At 41.1% G+C, this 22,371-nt stretch overlaps 1 protein-coding gene across 1 annotated transcript; it reads left to right on the forward strand.

The window, feature by feature from the left end:
* Positions 1-2,983: 2,983 nt before the first annotated feature.
* On the forward strand, positions 2,984-5,297 carry KLF17 (KLF transcription factor 17). Its single transcript, XM_075286231.1, has 3 exons — positions 2,984-3,068; positions 3,502-4,405; positions 4,575-5,297. Exons 1-3 carry the CDS (start codon positions 3,009-3,011, stop codon positions 4,748-4,750), a joined length of 1,140 nt encoding a protein of 379 aa, XP_075142332.1. The 5' UTR covers positions 2,984-3,008; the 3' UTR covers positions 4,751-5,297.
* The last annotated feature ends 17,074 nt before the right edge of the window (positions 5,298-22,371 follow it).

Genomic DNA, 22,371 nt, shown 5'->3' on the forward strand with positions numbered 1-22,371 from the left:
TTTTGGATAATACATTGTGTCTTGTGAATATATATAATGTATATAGCCTGTGTATATGGGCTTTGTATGTATGTATGTATCTAGACAATGCAGGAAAATCAGACAATGTATAGAAGGTCTAACGGTGGGTGAAGGACAGGAGCCCAATAATATTTATATCCCTGTGGTATGTCTGTACTGTATACATATATATAGCTGCATAGTATTATATATAGATGTCTGCACAGTATTATATATATATAGGTATAGTATTATATTGTACAGTTTTAGAGTAATATTATTTACTGCTGTATTTCTTGCCTATATATATTTAGATATACAATGTATCTATTGGCGGTATTATACCTATATACAATGTATCTATTGGCGGTATTATACCTATATACAATGTATCTCTTGGCGGTATTATACCTATATAAAGTGTATCTATTGGTGGTATTATACCTATATACAGTGTATCTATTGGCGGTATTATACCGATATACAATGTATCTATTGGCGGTATTATACCTATATACAATGTATCTATTGGTGGTATTATACCTATATACAATGTATCTATTGGCGGTATTATACCTATATACAATGTATCTATTGGCGGTATTATACCTATATACAATGTATCTATTGGCGGTATTATACCTATATACAATGTATCTATTGGCGGCATTATACCTATATACAATGTATCTATTGGCAGTATTATACCTATATACAATGTATCTATTGGCGGTATTATACCTATATACAATGTATCTATTGGCGGTATTATACCTATATACAATGTATCTATTGGCGGTATTATACCTATATACAATGTATCTATTGGCGGTATTATACCTATATAAAGTGTATGTATTGGCGGTATTATACCTATATACAGTGTATCTATTGGCGGTATTATACCTATATACAGTGTATCTATTGCCGGTGTTATACATATATATACAGTGTATCTATTGGCGGTATTATACCTCCATACAGTGTATCTATTGGCGGTATTATACATATATATACAGTGTATCTATTGGCGGTATTATACATATATACACAGTGCATCCATTGGCGGTATTATAGATATATACACAGTGCATCCATTGGCGGTATTATAGATATATACAAAGTGCATCTATTGGCGGTATTATAGATATATACAAAGTGCATCCATTGGCGGTATTATAGATATATACACAGTGCATCCATTGGCGGTATTATACATATATACACAGTGCATCCATTGGCGGCATTATACATGAATATATAGTGCATCCATTGGCGGTATTATATGTGTATATATAGTGCATCCATTGGCTGTATTATAGATATATACATAGTGCATCCATTGGCGGTATTATAGATATACACAGTGCATCCACTGGCGGTATTATAGATATATATACAGTGCATCCATTGGCGGTATTATAGATATATACACAGTGCATACATTGGCGGTATTATATATACATATATAGTGCATCCATTGGCTGTATTATAGATATATACACAGTGCATCCATTGGCGGTATTATACATGCATATATAGTGCATCCATTGGCGGTATTATAGATATATACACAATGCATCCATTGGCGGTATTATACAGTGCATCCATTGGCGGTATTATAGGTATATACACAGTGCATCCATTAGCGGTATTATACAGTGTATCTATTGACAGTATTATACATATATATACAGTGCATCCATTGGCGGTATTATACAGTGCATCCATTGGCGGTATTATACATGCATATATAGTGCATCCATTGGCGGTATTATACATATATACACAGTGCATCCATTAGCGGTATTATACAGTGTATCTATTGCCGGTATTATACATATATATACAGTGTATCTATTGGCAGTATCATACATATATACACAGTGCATCCATTGGCGGTATTATAGATATATACACAGTGCATCCATTGGCGGTATTATACATATATACACAGTGTATGCATTGGCAGTATTATACATATATACACAGTGTATCCATTGGCGGTATTATACATATATACAGTGTATGCATTGGCGGTATTATACATATATACACAGTGTATGCATTGGCAGTATTATACATATATACACAGTGTATCCATTGGCGGTATTATACATATATACAGTGTATGCATTGGCGGTATTATAGATATATACACAGTGCATCCATTGGCGGTATTATAGCTATATACACAGTGCATCCATTGGTGGTATTATAGATATATATACAGTGCATCCATTGGCGGTATTATAGATATATACACAGTGCATCCATTGGTGGTATTATAGATATATATACAGTGCATCCATTGGCGGTATTATAGATATATACACAGTGCATCCATTGGCGGTATTATAGCTATATACACAGTGTATCCATTGGCGGTATTATACATATATACACAGTGTATGCATTGGCGGTATTATAGATATATACACAGTGCATCCATTGGCGGTATTATACATATATACACAGTGTATGCATTGGCGGTATTATACATATATACACAGTGTATCCATTGGCGGTATTATACATATATACACAGTGCATCCATTGGCGGTATTATACGTGTATATATAGTGTATCCATTGGCGGTATTATATATACCCAGTGCATCCATTGGCGGTATTATACGTGTATATATAGTGCATCCATTGGCGGTATTATACATATATACACAGTGCATCCATTGGCGGTATTATACGTGTATATATAGTGCATCCATTGGCGGTATTATACATATATATACAGTGTATAGCTTGCAGCACAGGTCGCAGTTCTTTATGGCCCTTCTATCTGTCTGTGGTTCCCATTATAGGATGTGTCAGCCTCAGGCTGGGGGCGGAGCCACTAATCTACACGCTGTGTACAAATACAGAAGCAGCAGCCAATCAGGGCAAAGAGCTCATGAATATTAATTAGGCTCTACCATAACCTTGGCTGCAGCCGCCTGTGCAGAGGATTAGTCTGTATGATCCTCTATAGAGCGGACCCCCAGGAGCAGTATGAGCGCCACCTATAGCAGCCTACCCACAGGACACGACAAGCAGCTTGGAATGGTCCAGGTTAGTATCCAATGTAGCAGAGCTGAGCCGCTCTTCTATAATACGTATAGTATATAGAAGGATATGAGATGTAGATGTATAAGGGCTGCCGGCCCCGCTGCCCCTTGTCTTGTGTCCCGTTCTCAGACCTTGTTCAGACTAGGTTACAGCAGGTTTGCACTGCTGCAGTTTGTAGTGCGGACACCTGACGTGGTGCAGACAAGCTGTAGGTGTCGTGTAGTATCCTGCGTGTGAACAGTCTCCTGATCCTCTGCACCTTTTCCTCGGTGTTGCCTTGTATTTGGTATGTTGGCCCCGGCTGGCTCTGGGGCCCGGCTCCGGAGGATTCTCTTGTTTGCTCAGTAATTGTTATAAACTCGTCTGACAAGTTCCAGGGCTCCTCATAACAATCCTTTAGATTTGCTGCGATTTATATTTCATTTTGTCTCTGCAGGACCTGAGTATGGACGACATCGGCTACAACCTGATCGACTCCTGTAGCATCAAGAAGGAGGAGGACGATTTGGGAAAGTTTGTGGATTTAGAATTTATTTTGGCGCACACAACAAATAATAATCCAGGAGGGGGCGGCGGAGGCCCCACTTACCCCCTGCCGGAGACCCCCGAGAGCTGCAGCACCACCTATGACAGTGACAGCTCATACCCGGGACACAAGTATGGAAGTCCCCAGCACAGTTATGTGGCCGAGCTGCTGACCGCCGACCTGCCCCCCATGGATGTTCCCCCTGGTTACAGTGTGAAGCCCCACATGTCCTGCACTAGGAAGTACACCGAACTGCGGGGCACCAGCATGGAGAACTCGGGGCCCCTCTCAATGGACCATATGCAGCACGTGGGGCACAAGATAAAGAAGGAGCGACCCGAGCAGTGTATGCTGAACCCCCCCACTACCCCCGACTGCATGCCTGGCACCATTATGCACCTGGGGGGGTCTGCTTACAGGATCAGCCCCGGGGGGAGCACTGACGAGATGGCCATGAGTGACTGTCACCTGATGGGCACCGAGCTGCACTGCCTCCCCCTCCTACCCCAGCAGTACCAGCCCTACCCCACTGCCTTCCCGGGTCAGGCGCCCCCACAGTTTCATGGACATTTTGGGATGTACAGGGACCCTATGAAGGTGCATCCCGCTATGCACGGCATGATGGTGACTCCCCCCTCCTCCCCCCTGCTGGAATACTACTCCACCATGAACCCCAGCGATGACTGCAAACCAAAGAGAGGGCGCCGCTCGTGGGCACGGAAGAGAACGGCCACCCACAACTGCGAGTACCCCGGCTGTGGGAAGACGTATACGAAGAGCTCGCACCTCAAGGCGCACATGAGGACCCACACAGGTAAGACCCTCACCCCCTAAATGCTACGTGTACACCCGCTGATGTTATACTGGGATCAGTAACATGTATGTGTGTGGGGGGGTTAGAAGTCAGAAAAGTACCCCCCCCTCCCCCCCAATTCCCGGCTGTGGTCCTAGCACTCATTAACCCCTTCTTGTTCCGTCCTCAGGTGAGAAGCCTTATCACTGCAACTGGGAAGGCTGCGGCTGGAAATTCGCCAGATCAGATGAACTCACTCGCCATTTCCGCAAACACACGGGCCACAGACCCTTCCAGTGTCACATGTGTGAGCGAGCCTTCTCCAGGTCGGACCACCTGGCCCTGCACATGAAGAGGCACATGTGAGCCCCTCCACTTTACAGGGGCGCTGTATATACCTCTGTACATTAGGGCTATTTAATGTCATGACCAGATCTCTGTTCTGTTATTTCGGATTCCAGGGCAGAGACGACAATTCTCTGCATTTTGTACAATATTTGTAAAAATTCAGCTTCTTGCATTTTTGTAAGGTGAATTGAAGTTTTATTTTTGCTGATCTGGAAGTTTCAGCTGCTTTTTATACTCTTTATTATACTGTAAGAGTCTAGAAAGTGGGGGATGGGCTGGGGGCTCCAGAAGTCTTGGGGTGACACTTGTATATGACTACACTGAAGTATTTGGAACGCTGCGCTCTTAAAGGGCAATGACTGCCGTCACCAGACAGCTGGAGTGCAGCGCCGCCTGCTGGCCGCCACTATGTATAGAGCCCTTACTGCGCAGTCATTTTTTACACTTTGTTTTTTGTACAATAAACTTCATGTCTGGTTACTTTCCCTTTACAAGGGGCCGAGGTACTGTGTGCACTGCCTGTATATACCTGTACAATAAAAGACACTTGGCATTCTCATCACAACTTGGCTCTTAGGTTCATTCATTGGCAAATACAAACTGAGCAGGAGCTGCGTATATAGTATATAGGTAACGTGTGTATGTATATAGTATATAGGTAACGTGTGTATGTATATAGTATATAGGTAACGTGTGTATGTATATAGTATATAGGTAACGTGTGTATGTATATAGTAAATAGGTAACGTGTGTATGTATATAGTATATAGGTAACGTGTGTATGTATATAGTAAATAGGTAACGTATGTATGTATATATGTGACGTGTCTGTATATAGTATATAGGTAACGTGTGTATGTATATAGTATATAGGTAACGTGTGTATGTATATATGTGACGTGTCTGTATATAGGTAACGTGTGTATGTGTATAGTATATAGGTAACGTGTGTATGTATATATGTGACGTGTCTGTATATAGTATATAGGTAACGTGTGTATGTGTATAGTATATAGGTAACGTGTGTATGTATATATGTGACGTGTCTGTATATAGTATATAGGTAACGTGTGTATGTGTATAGTATATAGGTAACGTGTGTATGTAAATATGTGACGTGTCTGTATATAGTATATAGGTAACGTGTGTATGTGTATAGTATATAGGTAACATGTGTATGTGTATATATGTAATGTGTACGCATCCTGTCTGTATATAGTATATATGTAACATGTATATGGCATATATGTAACACGTACACAGCGCGTGTATGTATATAGTGTGTATATATATTTATAGTGTGTGAGTGGATGACAGGGGTGTGGGATGTAATTATTAAGGTCCTAATTCCTCTGGCCGAGAGCAGGACTAGCAATGTATATGATCACAGCAAGCAGTAATGTAGACAAATTCTACAGGTTCTATAGGGTTAGGCAGGGCAGTATGTGTATATTATATATGGGTATGTATATATCCTGTACAGGAGCTGATATACCTATAGGTGTATATATATTGTACAGGGTTAGGCAGGGCGGCATTCTGATTGTATAGATTTGACTATCCATTTAATAGTTGGTGGTTACTATATATATGGAGTCTCAGGCCGGGGCCGGGGCGTCCTACAGGGAATCTCAACTATGAATAAAAGAAGTCACTTCCCCATTTTACAGCGCTCTGCTTGGTGTCAGTGAGTGGAGACGTCACCGCAGCACTGAACTCCCCAAATAAATACAATGGAAAAGCCTCAATGATTTCAGTAAGAGAAGCAGAGCCAGAGATGAGGCCAGTGGGGTCCACACCTTACACCAGGCCTGACCTAGAGACCCCACCGCCCGAACCCACAGACTGACCCCACAGCCTGACCCCACAGCCGGACCCCACAGCCGGACCCCACAGACTGACCCCACAGCCTGATCCCACAGCCTGACCCCACAGCCGGACCCCACAGCCGGACCCCACAGCCGGACCCCACAGCCGGACCCCACAGACTGACCCCACAGCCTGATCCCACAGCCTGACCCCACAGCCGGACCCCACAGCCGGACCCCACAGACTGACCCCACAGACCGACCCCACAGACTGACCCCACAGACTGACCCCACATCCTGACCCCCATAGCCTGACCCCACAGCCTGACCCCACAGCCTGACCCCACAGCCGGACCCCACAGACCGACCCCACAGCCTGACCCCACAGCCGGACCCCACAGACCGACCCCACAGCCTGACCCCACAGACCGACCCCACAGCCTGACCCCACAGCCGGACCCCACAGCCTGACCCCACAGCCTGACCCCACAGACCGACCCCACAGCCTGACCCCACAGCCTGACCCCACAGCCGGACCCCACAGACCGACCCCACAGCCTGACCCCACAGCCGGACCCCACAGCCTGACCCCACAGCCTGACCCCACAGACTGACCCCACAGACCGACCCCACAGACTGACCCCACAGCCTGACCCCACAGCCTGACCCCACAGCCGGACCCCACAGCCTGACCCCACAGCCTGACCCCACAGACCGACCCCACAGCCTGACCCCACAGCCGGACCCCACAGCCTGACCCCACAGCCTGACCCCACAGCCGGACCCCACAGACCGACCCCACAGCCTGACCCCACAGCCGGACCCCACAGCCTGACCCCACAGACTGACCCCACAGACCGACCCCACAGACCGACCCCACAGCCTGACCCCCACAGCCTGACCCCACAGCCTGACCCCACAGCCTGACCCCACAGCCTGACCCCACAGACTGACCCCACAGACCGACCCCACAGACCGACCCCACAGCCGGACCCCACAGCCTGACCCCACAGCCTGACCCCACAGCCTGACCCCACAGCCGGACCCCACAGCCTGACCCCACAGCCTGACCCCACAGCCTGACCCCACAGCCGGACCCCACAGCCTGACCCCACAGACTGACCCCACAGACCGACCCCACAGACTGACCCCACAGCCTGACCCCACAGACCGACCCCACAGCCTGACCCCACAGCCTGACCCCACAGACCGACCCCACAGCCGGACCCCACAGCCTGACCCCACAGACCGACCCCACAGCCTGACCCCACAGACCGACCCCACAGCCGGACCCCACAGACCGACCCCACAGCCTGACCCCAGCCATCGTCACATCTCATAACTGCAAGGAGCCGGGGATCACTATGGGCTGCCAATGTGTCCGTACAGCAGTGCGATCCTCAGCGAGCCGCACACATCTCAGCGCTTGTCACTATTGGGATTATTAGTTATTGTTTATTATCTGTCTCAGACATGGAAAGGCTTTTACTGCTGGATATTATTTACTATTATTATTATTATTATTATTATTATTATTGTTATTATTGTTGTTATTATTATTATTATTATTATTATTATATTATTATTATTGCTATTATTTTATTATTATTATTGCTATTATTATTTTATTATTATTATTATTATTATTATTATTATATTGTTGTTATTATTATTATTATTATTATTATTATTATTATTATTATGTATCCCCTCTATCACCTGTGGATACATTGTATTACTGGATATTATTATTATTATTATTATTATTATTATATTATTATGTATCCCCTCTATCACCTGTGGATACATTGTATTACTGGATATTATTATTATTATTATTATTATTATTATTATTATTATTATTATTATTATATTATTATGTATCCCCTCTATCACCTGTGGATACATTGTATTACTGGATATTATTATTATTATTATTATTATTATTATTATTATTATTATTATTATATTATTATGTATCCCCTCTATCACCTGTGGATACATTGTATTACTGGATATTATTATTATTATTATTATTATTATTATTATTATTATTATTATTATATTATTATGTATCCCCTCTATCACCTGTGGATACATTGTATTACTGGATATTATTATTATTATTATTATTATTATTATTATTATTATTATTATTATTATTATTATTATATTATTATGTATCCCCTCTATCACCTGTGGATACATTGTATTACTGGATATTATTATTATTATTATTATTATTATTATTATTATTATTATTATTATTATTATTATTATTATGTATCCCCTCTATCACCTATGGATACACTGTATTACTGGATATTATTATATTATTAGGTATCCCCTCTATCACCTATGGATACATTGTATTACTGGATATTATTATATTAGTATGTATCCCCTCTATCACCTATGGATACATTGTATTACTGGATATTATTATTATTATTATTATTATTATTATTATTATTATTATTATATTATTATGTATCCCCTCTATCACCTGTGGATACATTGTATTACTGGATATTATTATTATTATTATTATTATTATTATTATTATTATTATTATTATTATTATTATTATTATATTATTATGTATCCCCTCTATCACCTGTGGATACATTGTATTACTGGATATTATTATTATTATTATTATTATTATTATTATTATTATTATTATTATTATTATTATGTATCCCCTCTATCACCTATGGATACACTGTATTACTGGATATTATTATATTATTAGGTATCCCCTCTATCACCTATGGATACATTGTATTACTGGATATTATTATATTAGTATGTATCCCCTCTATCACCTATGGATACATTGTATTACTGGATATTATTATTATTATTATTATTATTATTATTATTATTATATTATTATGTATCCCCTCTATCACCTGTGGATACATTGTATTACTGGATATTATTATTATTATATTATTATGTATCCCCTCTATCACCTGTGGATACATTGTATTACTGGATATTATTATTATTATTATTATTATTATTATTATTATTATTATTATTATTATTATTATTATTATATTATTATGTATCCCCTCTATCACCTGTGGATACATTGTATTACTGGATATTATTATTATTATTATATTATTATGTATCCCCTCTATCACCTGTGGATACATTGTATTACTGGATATTATTATATTAGTATGTATCCCCTCTATCACCTGTGGATACATTGTATTACTGGATATTATTATTATTATTATTATTATGTATCCCCTCTATCACCTGTGGATACATTGTATTACTGGATATTATTATTATTATATTAGTATGTATCCCCTCTATCACCTGTGGATACATTGTATTACTGGATATTATTATATTAGTATGTATCCCCTCTATCACCTGTGGATACATTGTATTACTGGATATTATTATTATTATTATGTATCCCCTCTATCACCTGTGCATACATTGTATTACTGGATATTATTATATTATTATGTATCCCCTCTATCACCTATGGATACATTGTATTACTGGATATTTCTCTCCCTTCCATGACATGGGCCTTTGCTGGTGTTGCGTTGCGCTTGCGTTCCCCTCCTGTCTATTTCGGTCTGTTGTGTTCCTCGCTGGTTTGGCAGGACTGGCGGCTTTTCTTGCTCTCAGGGCAGGGAGGGGAGGACAAGTATAAAACAAGCTAATCCCATGAGTCAGATGATTAATCCGCTCGGGAGGCCGCACATTTATGGGCATCCGTATCCTGGGCCTGGAGGAGCCTCCAATCACTGGAGCTGTATACAGCATGACATTATACTATGGATGATTGCAGGACTTGTATACAGTATAACACCCAACATTGTCAGTGGTCGCAGAGGACCAACCCTAGATGTAAGTGTGCAGTGTGGCCCTGTAGATAGAGGGGCCACGGGGAGGAGTCCACAGGTCACGTCCATTACTATCCTGATACAAGTCTATTACATTACAGACCTTCTCATCACTCACTGAGCCATATAGGACGCACAAGCTATAGGTCCTCTCCCTATGTCTATGGAGTGTGGGAGGAAACCAGAGGAGATGCACAGGGGTCAGTAAGTGGTTAGTACCGTGGCTATATACTGTATCTACCCCATATATAACCATCTATATACTGTATCTACCCCATATACAATCATCTATATACTGTATCTACCCCATATATAACCATCTATATACTGTATCTACCCCATATACAATCATCTATATACTGTATCTACCCCATATATAACCATCTATATACTGTATCTACCCCATATATAACCATCTATATACTGTATCTACCCCATATATAACCATCTATATACTGTATCTACCCCATATATAACCATCTATATACTGTATCTACCCCATATATAACCATCTATATACTGTATCTACCCCATATACAATCATCTATATACTGTATCTACCCCATATATAACCATCTATATACTGTATCTACCCCATATACAATCATCTATATACTGTATCTACCCCATATATAACCATCTATATACTGTATCCGCCCCATATATAACCATCTATATACTGTATCTACCCCATATACAATCATCTATATACTGTATCTACCCCATATACAATCATCTATATACTGTATCTACCCCATATACAACCATCTATATACTGTATCTACCCCATATACAATCATCTATATACTGTATCTACCCCATATATAACCATCTATATACTGTATCTACCCCATATACAATCATCTATATACTGTATCTACCCCATATATAACCATCTATATACTGTATCTACCCCATATACAATCATCTATATACTGTATCTACCCCATATATAACCATCTATATACTGTATCTACCCCATATATAACCATCTATATACTGTATCTACCCCATATACAATCATCTATATACTGTATCTACCCCATATATAACCATCTATATACTGTATCTACCCCATATATAACCATCTATATACTATATCTACCCCATATATAACCATCTATATACTGTATCTACCCCATATATAACCATCTATATACTGTATCTACCCCATATACAATCATCTATATATTGTATCTACCCCATATATAACCATCTATATACTGTATCTACCCCTGTATATAACTATCTATATACTGTATCTACCCCATATACAATCATCTATATACTGTATCTACCCCATATATAACCATCTATATACTGTATCTACCCCATATACAATCATCTATATACTGTATCTACCCCATATATAACCATCTATATACTGTATCTACCCCATATATAACCATCTATATACTGTATCTACCCCATATATAACCATCTATATACTGTATCTACCCCATATATAACCATCTATATACTGTATCTACCCCATATATAACCATCTATATACTGTATCTACCCCATATACAATCATCTATATACTGTATCTACCCCATATATAACCATCTATATACTGTATCTACCCCATATACAATCATCTATATACTGTATCTACCCCATATATAACCATCTATATACTGTATCCGCCCCATATATAACCATCTATATACTGTATCTACCCCATATACAATCATCTATATACTGTATCTACCCCATATACAATCATCTATATACTGTATCTACCCCATATACAACCATCTATATACTGTATCTACCCCATATACAATCATCTATATACTGTATCTACCCCATATATAACCATCTATATACTGTATCTACCCCATATACAATCATCTATATACTGTATCTACCCCATATATAACCATCTATATACTGTATCTACCCCATATACAATCATCTATATACTGTATCTACCCCATATATAACCATCTATATACTGTATCTACCCCATATATAACCATCTATATACTGTATCTACCCCATATACAATCATCTATATACTGTATCTACCCCATATATAACCATCTATATACTGTATCTACCCCATATATAACCATCTATATACTATATCTACCCCATATATAACCATCTATATACTGTATCTACCCCATATATAACCATCTATATACTGTATCTACCCCATATACAATCATCTATATATTGTATCTACCCCATATATAACCATCTATATACTGTATCTACCCCTGTATATAACTATCTATATACTGTATCTACCCCATATACAATCATCTATATACTGTATCTACCCCATATATAACCATCTATATACTGTATCTATCCCATATATAACCATCTATATCCTGTATCTATCCCATATATAACCATCTATATACTGTATCTACCCCATATACAATCATCTATATACTGTATCTACCCCATATATAACCATCTATATACTGTATCTATCCCATATATAACCATCTATATACTGTATCTATCCCATATATAACCATCTATATACTATATCTACCCCATATACAATCATCTATATACTGTATCTACCCCATATACAATCATCTATATACTGTATCTACCCCATATATACAATCATCTATATACTGTATCTACCCCATATACAATCATCTATATACTGTATCTACCCCATATACAATCATCTATATACTGTATCCGCCCCATATATAACCATCTATATACTGTATCTACCCCATATACAATCATCTATATACTGTATCCACCCCATATATAACCATCTATATACTGTATCCGCCCCATATATAACCATCTATATACTGTATCTACCCCATATACAATCATCTATATACTGTATCTACCCCATATACAATCATCTATATACTGTATCTACCCCATATATAACCATCTATATACTGTATCTACCCCATATACAATCATCTATATACTGTATTTACCCCATATACAATCATCTATATACTGTATCTACCCCATATATAACCATCTATATACTATATCTACCCCATATATACAATCATCTATATACTGTATTTACCCCATATACAATCATCTATATACTGTATCCACCCCATATATAACCATCTATATACTGTATGTACCCCATATACAATCATCTATATACTGTATCTGCCCCATATACAATCATCGATATACTGTATCTACCCCATATACAATCATCTATATACTGTATCTGCCCCATATATAACCATCTATATACTGTATCTACCCCATATATACAATCATCTATATACTGTATTTACCCCATATATACCCATCTATATACTGTATCTACCCCATATACAATCATCTATATACTGTATCTACCCCATATATAACCATCTATATACTGTATCTATCCCATATACAATCATCTATATACTGTATCTACCCCATATATAACCATCTATATACTGTATCTACCCCTGTATATAACCATCTATATACTGTATCTACCCCATATACAATCATCTATATACTGTATCTGCCCCATATACAATCATCGATATACTGTATCTACCCCATATACAATCATCTATATACTGTATCTACCCCATATATAACCATCTATATACTGTATCTACCCCATATACAATCATCTATATACTGTATCTACCCCATATACAATCATCTATATACTGTATCTATCCCATATATAACCATCTATATACTGTATCTATCCCATATATAACCATCTATATACTGTATCTACCCCATATACAATCATCTATATACTGTATCTACCCCATATATAACCATCTATATACTGTATCTACCCCATATATAACCATCTATATACTGTATCTACCCCATATATAACCATCTATATACTGTATCTACCCCATATACAATCATCTATATACTGTATCTGCCCCATATATAACCATCTATATACTGTATCTACCCCTGTATATAACCATCTATATACTGTATCTACCCCATATACAATCATCTATATACTGTATCTGCCCCATATACAATCATCTATATACTGTATCTACCCCATATACAATCATCTATATACTGTATCTACCCCATATACAATCATCTATATACTGTATCTACCCCATATATAACCATCTATATACTGTATCTACCCCATATACAATCATCTATATACTGTATCTACCCCATATATAACCATCTATATACTGTATCTACCCCATATATAACCATCTATATACTGTATCTACCCCATATACAATCATCTATATACTGTATCTACCCCATATACAATCATCTATATACTGTATCTACCCCATATACAATCATCTATATACTGTATCCACCCCATATACAATCATCTATATACTGTATCTACCCCATATATAACCATCTATATACTGTATCTACCCCACATACAATCATCTATATACTGTATCTACCCCATATACAATCATCTATATACTGTATCTACCCCATATATAACCATCTATATACTGTATCTACCCCTGTATATAACCATCTATATACTGTATCTGCCCCATATATAACCATCTATATACTATATCTACCCCATATACAATCATCTACTGTATATACTGTATCTACCCCATATATACAATCATCTATATACTGTATCTACCCCATATACAATCATCTATATACTGTATCTACCCCATATACAATCATCTATATACTGTATCTACCCCATATACAATCATCTATTTACTGTATCTGCCCCATATATAACCATCTATATACTGTATCTACCCCATATACAATCATCTATATACTGTATCTGCCCATACATAACCATCTATATACTGTATCTACCCCATATACAATCATCTATATACTGTATCTGCCCCATATACAATCATCTATATACTGTATCTACCCCATATACAATCATCTATATACTGTATCTGCCCCATATATAACCATCTATATACTGTATCTATCCCATATACAATCATCTATATACTGTATCTACCCCATATACAATCATCTATATACTGTATCTACCCCATATATACAATCATCTATATACTGTATCTACCCCATATATACAATCATCTATATACTGTATCTACCCCATATATAACCATCTATATACTGTATCTACCCCATATATAACCATCTATATACTGTATCTACCCCATATACAATCATCTATATACTGTATCTACCCCATATATACAATCATCTATATACTGTATCTACCCCATATATAACCATCTATATACTGTATCTATCCCATATACAATCATCTATATACTGTATCTACCCCATATATAACCATCTATATACTGTATCTACCCCATATACAATCATCTATATACTGTATCTGCCCCATATACAATCATCGATATACTGTATCTACCCCATATACAATCATCTATATACTGTATCTGCCCCATATATAACCATCTATATACTGTATCTACCCCATATATAACCATCTATATACTGTATCTACCCCATATACAATCATCTATATACTGTATCTACCCCATATACAATCATCTATATACTGTATCTGCCCCATATATAACCATCTATATACTGTATCTACCCCATATACAATCATCTATATACTGTATCTATCCCATATACAATCATCTATATACTGTATCTACCCCATATATAACCATCTATATACTGTATCTACCCCATATATAACCATCTATATACTGTATATATCCCATATACAATCATCTATATACTGTATCTACCCCATATATAACCATCTATATACTGTATCTACCCCATATACAACCATCTATATACTGTATCTACCCCATATACAATCATCTATATACTGTATCTACCCCATATATACAATCATCTATATACTGTATCTACCCCATATATACAATCATCTATATACTGTATCTACCCCATATATAACCATCTATATACTGTATCTACCCCATATATAACCATCTATATACTGTATCTACCCCATATACAATCATCTATATACTGTATCTACCCCATATATACAATCATCTATATACTGTATCTACCCCATATATAACCATCTATATACTGTATCTATCCCATATACAATCATCTATATACTGTATCTACCCCATATATAACCATCTATATACTGTATCTACCCCATATACAATCATCTATATACTGTATCTGCCCCATATACAATCATCGATATACTGTATCTACCCCATATACAATCATCTATATACTGTATCTGCCCCATATATAACCATCTATATACTGTATCTACCCCATATATAACCATCTATATACTGTATCTACCCCATATACAATCATCTATATACTGTATCTACCCCATATACAATCATCTATATACTGTATCTACCCCATATATACAATCATCTATATACTGTATCTACCCCATATATAACCATCTATATACTGTATCTACCCCATATATAACCATCTATATACTGTATCTACCCCATATACAATCATCTATATACTGTATCTACCCCATATATACAATCATCTATATACTGTATCTACCCCATATATACAATCATCTATATACTGTATCTACCCCATATATAACCATCTATATACTGTATCTACCCCATATATAACCATCTATATACTGTATCTACCCCATATACAATCATCTATATACTGTATCTACCCCATATACAATCATCTATATACTGTATCTACCCCATATATACAATCATCTATATACTGTATCTACCCCATATATAACCATCTATATACTGTATCTATCCCATATACAATCATCTATATACTGTATCTACCCCATATATAACCATCTATATACTGTATCTACCCCTGTATATAACCATCTATATACTGTATCTACCCCATATATAACCATCTATATACTGTATCTACCCCATATACAATCATCTATATACTGTATCTACCCCATATACAATCATCTATATACTGTATCTACCCCATATACAATCATCTATATACTGTATCTACCCCATATATAACCATCTATATACTGTATCTACCCCATATACAATCATCTATATACTGAATCTACCCCATATACAATCATCTATATACTGTATCTACCCCTGTATATAACCATCTATATACTGTATCTACCCCATATATAACCATCTATATACTGTATCTACCCCATATACAATCATCTATATACTGTATCTACCCCATATATAACCATCTATATACTGTATCTATCCCATATACAATCATCTATATACTGTATCTATCCCATATATAACCATCTATATACTGTATCTACCCCATATACAATCATCTATTTACTGTATCTACCCCATATACAATCATCTATATACTGTATCTGCCCCATATATAACCATCTATATACTGTATCTACCCCATATACAATCATCTATATACTGTATATATCCCATATATAACCATCTATATACTGTATCTACCCCATATACAATCATCTATATACTGTATATATCCCATATACAATCATCTATATACTGTATCTACCCCATATACAATCATCTATATACTGTATATATCCCATATACAATCATCTATATACTGTATGGGTACTGGGAGAAGAAGAGGCCACTGTGGAGATCGCTGCCCAATACGTGTCCAGCTTCCAAATAAGAGGAAGATGAGACTCCATGGACTGTTATACCCCAGACCACCCACCACTCACCCACCCGAATCCAACTCCCCTCCCCCCTCCCCTTAACTAGCTTTGGCAATGCCAAATATCTATTCAGACGTGCCAATAAAGCTTGTTTGATTTGATTTGTATCTACCCCATATATACCCATCTACAGTATATACTATATCTACCCCTATATATACCCATCTGCGGAGCCCAATAACTGTCTCTCTCTCTCTCTCTCTCTCCAGCCTTATACAGCGCAGTATTACCTATAGATTGGTGTTACCCTATATCCCCTCCCCACCCCTGCAGTCCCCCTACTCTTAGTAATGATTAGCCACATCTGCCATCCCTGTAGGGGGCGCCCTGTCCTGTAGTCTTGTATCTGGGTCACCCACAGTCTTGCACAATATCTGGTATCTCTCACCTATGTGATAATCCTCAGGACGGATGGAGCCGATGATTATATAATGAGTGGAGGAGATGGTTGTATTATATAATGTGCCAGGACCTGCAGGAACACTCTATATGGGGGGGACAGAACTAACAACTACCTGCTGTACAGTCACTACCCACCTCCTATAGGCTCTGTAGGGGCCCCAGACTAGCACATACATGATCGGGGCCCGCAGTCTGGATGTTGGGGATTACAACCCTCACATGTGTGCTCCTGCCAGAGGACTGCTGCAGTGTAAAGCATGGGGGAAGTGCAGCCAAGCTGCAGTCACTGATCATAGGGTCATAGCTGAGTCCTAATGGAACAGAACTGTGGTGTAAAATATAGGGGTGACCAGAGCTGTAGTGTAAAGCATAGGGGTGACCGGTGCTGCGGTGTAAAGCATAGGGGTGACCAGTGCTGTAGTGTAAAGCATAGGGGTGACCAGTGCTGTAGTGTAAAGCATAGGGGTGACCAGTGCTGTAGTGTAAAGCATAGGGGTGACCGGTGCTGCGGTGTAAAGCATAGGGGTGACCAGTGCTGTAGTGTAAAGTATAAGGGTGACCGGTGCTGCGGTGTAAAGCATAGGGGTGACCGGTGCTGCGGTGTAAAGCATAGAGGTGACCAGTGCTGTAGTGTAAAGAATAGGGGTGACCAGTGCTGTAGTGTAAAGCATAGTGGTGACCAGTGCTGCAGTGTAAAGCATAGGGGTGACCAGTGCTGTAGTGTAAAGCATAGGGGTGACCAGTGCTGTAGTGTAAAGCATAGGGGTGACCAGTGCTGTAGTGTAAAGCATAGGGGTGACCGGTGCTGCGGTGTAAAGCATAGGGGTGACCAGTGCTGTAGTGTAAAGTATAAGGGTGACCGGTGCTGCGGTGTAAAGCATAGGGGTGACCGGTGCTGCGGTGTAAAGCATAGGGGTGACCAGTGCTGTAGTGTAAAGAATAGGGGTGACCAGTGCTGCAGTGTAAAGCATAGAGGTAACCAGTGCTGCAGTGTAAAGCATAGGGGTGACCAGTGCTGCGGTCTATTTGCTCTTCCCAGGTTTCTATAGTTTTTCCCCTATCAGTCTGTCTTTGGAGTGTGGGAGGAGACTCAGGCAAACACGGGTAGAACATACAAAGTACACGCACATGTTGCCCTTGGCAGGATTTGCACCCAGTCCTATAGTCTGTCCTGCACCATATTACGGGACTGTTATTGGGGGATTATTTGGTGCCGCATCAGAACTTGTAACAGTTTGCTGTGCAGATACATTTGTGTAATGGGGATAATGTGATGTGAGCGCTGCAGGATGATGAGGGGAGACCTGCCCTGAGGGTCTCAGCCCCCCCCCCCACACACACACTTATCCTCTGCACATATTGGGGCCACTGGAGCCGCCACCCTGAGTAGCAGAGAGATTACCCCCCCCCACACACACACATACACTGGCCTTAGTGTTATTCATGAAGCAGGAGGCTCTGGATGAGCCCAGATAGATGTGTGGTACAGAGAAGGGCTGCGGCACGTGCACCACTATTGTACCTGCAGTCAGGGCGTGTAGACTTTTGCAGGCGCCCCCTCTTAGATGTGTAATGAGCTGTTGTGCTGCTTTTCATGTGTCAGTCACGGCGCTGTTTGTTGGGTGTTTTATTATGGTACGATGGGGCCGTCACCGACATCCGGTGTCACTAGAAATTCTGGATTTGTGTGGGTAGAGATGATGCAACCTCATTAATGACAGTAGCTGCAGATTATTACCCTGATGGAGGACCTGCCGCAACCTGCCCCGCACCGCGCACACAGGGCAGGAGCCTGCGGGGGTAGGAGTGACATCACAGGGGGCGCCGAGGGAACAGTCACAGCAGACCTGCGCTATTATAGTAGGGGGGCCTGGAGATGCAGGATATGCCATTGCGTGCATATACGGGGTCTCCTGGCACCAGGACAGGTGTATACGGGGTCTCCAGGCACCAGGACAGGTGTATACGGGGGCTCCTGGCACCAGGACAGGTGTATACGGGGTCTCCTGGCACCAGGACAGGTGTATACGGGGTCTCCTGGCACCAGGACAGGTGTATACGGGGTCTCCAGGCACCAGGACAGGTGTATACGGGGTCTCCTGGCACCAGGACAGGTGTATACGGGGTCTCCTGGCACCAGGACAGGTGTATACGGGGTCTCCTGGCACCAGGACAGATGTATACGGGGTCTCCTGACACCAGGACAGTGTATACGGGGTCTCCTGGCACCAGTACAGGTGTATACGGGGTCTCCTGGCACCAGGACAGGTGTATACGGGGTCTCCTGGCACCAGGACAGGTGTATACGGGGTCTCCTGGCACCAGGACAGGTGTATACGGGGTCTCCTGGCACCAGGACAGGTGTATACGGGGTCTCCTGGCACCAGTACAGGTGTATACGGGGTCTCCTGGCACCAGGACAGGTGTATACGGGGTCTCCTGGCACCAGGACAGGTGTATACGGGGTCTCCTGGCACCAGGACAGGTGTATATGGGGTCTCCTGACACCAGGACAGGTGTATACGGGGTCTCCTGGCACCAGGACAGGTGTATACGGGGTCTCCTGGCACCAGGACAGGTGTATACGGGGTCTCCTGGCACCAGGACAGGTGTATACGGGGTCTCCTGGCACCAGGACAGGTGTATACGGGGTCTCCTGGCACCAGGACAGGTGTATACGGGGTCTCCTGGCACCAGGACAGGTGTATACGGGGTCTCCAGGCACCAGGACAGGTGTATACGGGGGCTCCTGGCACCAGGACAGGTGTATACGGGGTCTCCTGGCACCAGGACAGGTGTATACGGGGTCTCCTGGCACCAGGACAGGTGTATACGGGGTCTCCAGGCACCAGGACAGGTGTATACGGGGTCTCCTGGCACCAGGACAGGTGTATACGGGGTCTCCTGACACCAGGACAGGTGTATACGGGGTCTCCTGGCACCAGGACAGATGTATACGGGGTCTCCTGGCACCAGGACAGATGTATATGGGGTCTCCTGGCACCAGTACAGGTGTATACGGGGTCTCCTGGCACCAGGACAGGTGTATACGGGGTCTCCTGGCACCAGTACAGGTGTATACGGGGTCTCCTGGCACCAGGACAGGTGTATACGGGGTCTCCTGGCACCAGGACAGGTGTATACGGGGTCTCCTGGCACCAGGACAGGTGTATACGGGGTCTCCTGACACCAGGACAGGTGTATACGGGGTCTCCTGGCACCAGGACAGGTGTATACGGGGTCTCCTGGCACCAGGACAGGTGTATACGGGGTCTCCTGGCACCAGGACAGGTGTATACGGGGTCTCCTGGCACCAGGACAGGTGTATACGGGGTCTCCTGGCACCAGGACAGGTGTATACGGGGTCTCCTGGCACCAGGACAGGTGTATACGGGGTCTCCAGGCACCAGGACAGGTGTATACGGGGTCTCCTGGCACCAGGACAGGTGTATACGGGGTCTCCTGGCACCAGTACAGGTGTATACGGGGTCTCCAGGCACCAGGACAGGTGTATACGGGGGCTCCTGGCACCAGGACAGGTGTATCCGGGGTCTCCTGGCACCAGTACAGGTGTATACGGGGTCTCCAGGCACCAGGACAGGTGTATACGGGGTCTCCTGGCACCAGGACAGGTGTATACGGGGTCTCCTGACACCAGGACAGGTGTATACGGGGTCTCCTGGCACCAGGACAGGTGTATACGGGGTCTCCTGGCACCAGGACAGGTGTATACGGGGTCTCCTGGCACCAGGACAGGTGTATACGGGGTCTCCTGGCACCAGGACAGATGTATACGGGGTCTCCTGACACCAGGACAGGTGTATACGGGGTCTCCTGGCACCAGTACAGGTGTATACGGGGGCTCCTGGCACCAGGACAGGTGTATACGGGGTCTCCTGGCACCAGGACAGGTGTATACGGGGTCTCCTGGCACCAGGACAGGTGTATACGGGGTCTCCT

Source organism: Leptodactylus fuscus, chromosome 9 (genome assembly GCF_031893055.1).
Source record: "Leptodactylus fuscus isolate aLepFus1 chromosome 9, aLepFus1.hap2, whole genome shotgun sequence".
NCBI lineage: Eukaryota > Metazoa > Chordata > Amphibia > Anura > Leptodactylidae > Leptodactylus > Leptodactylus fuscus.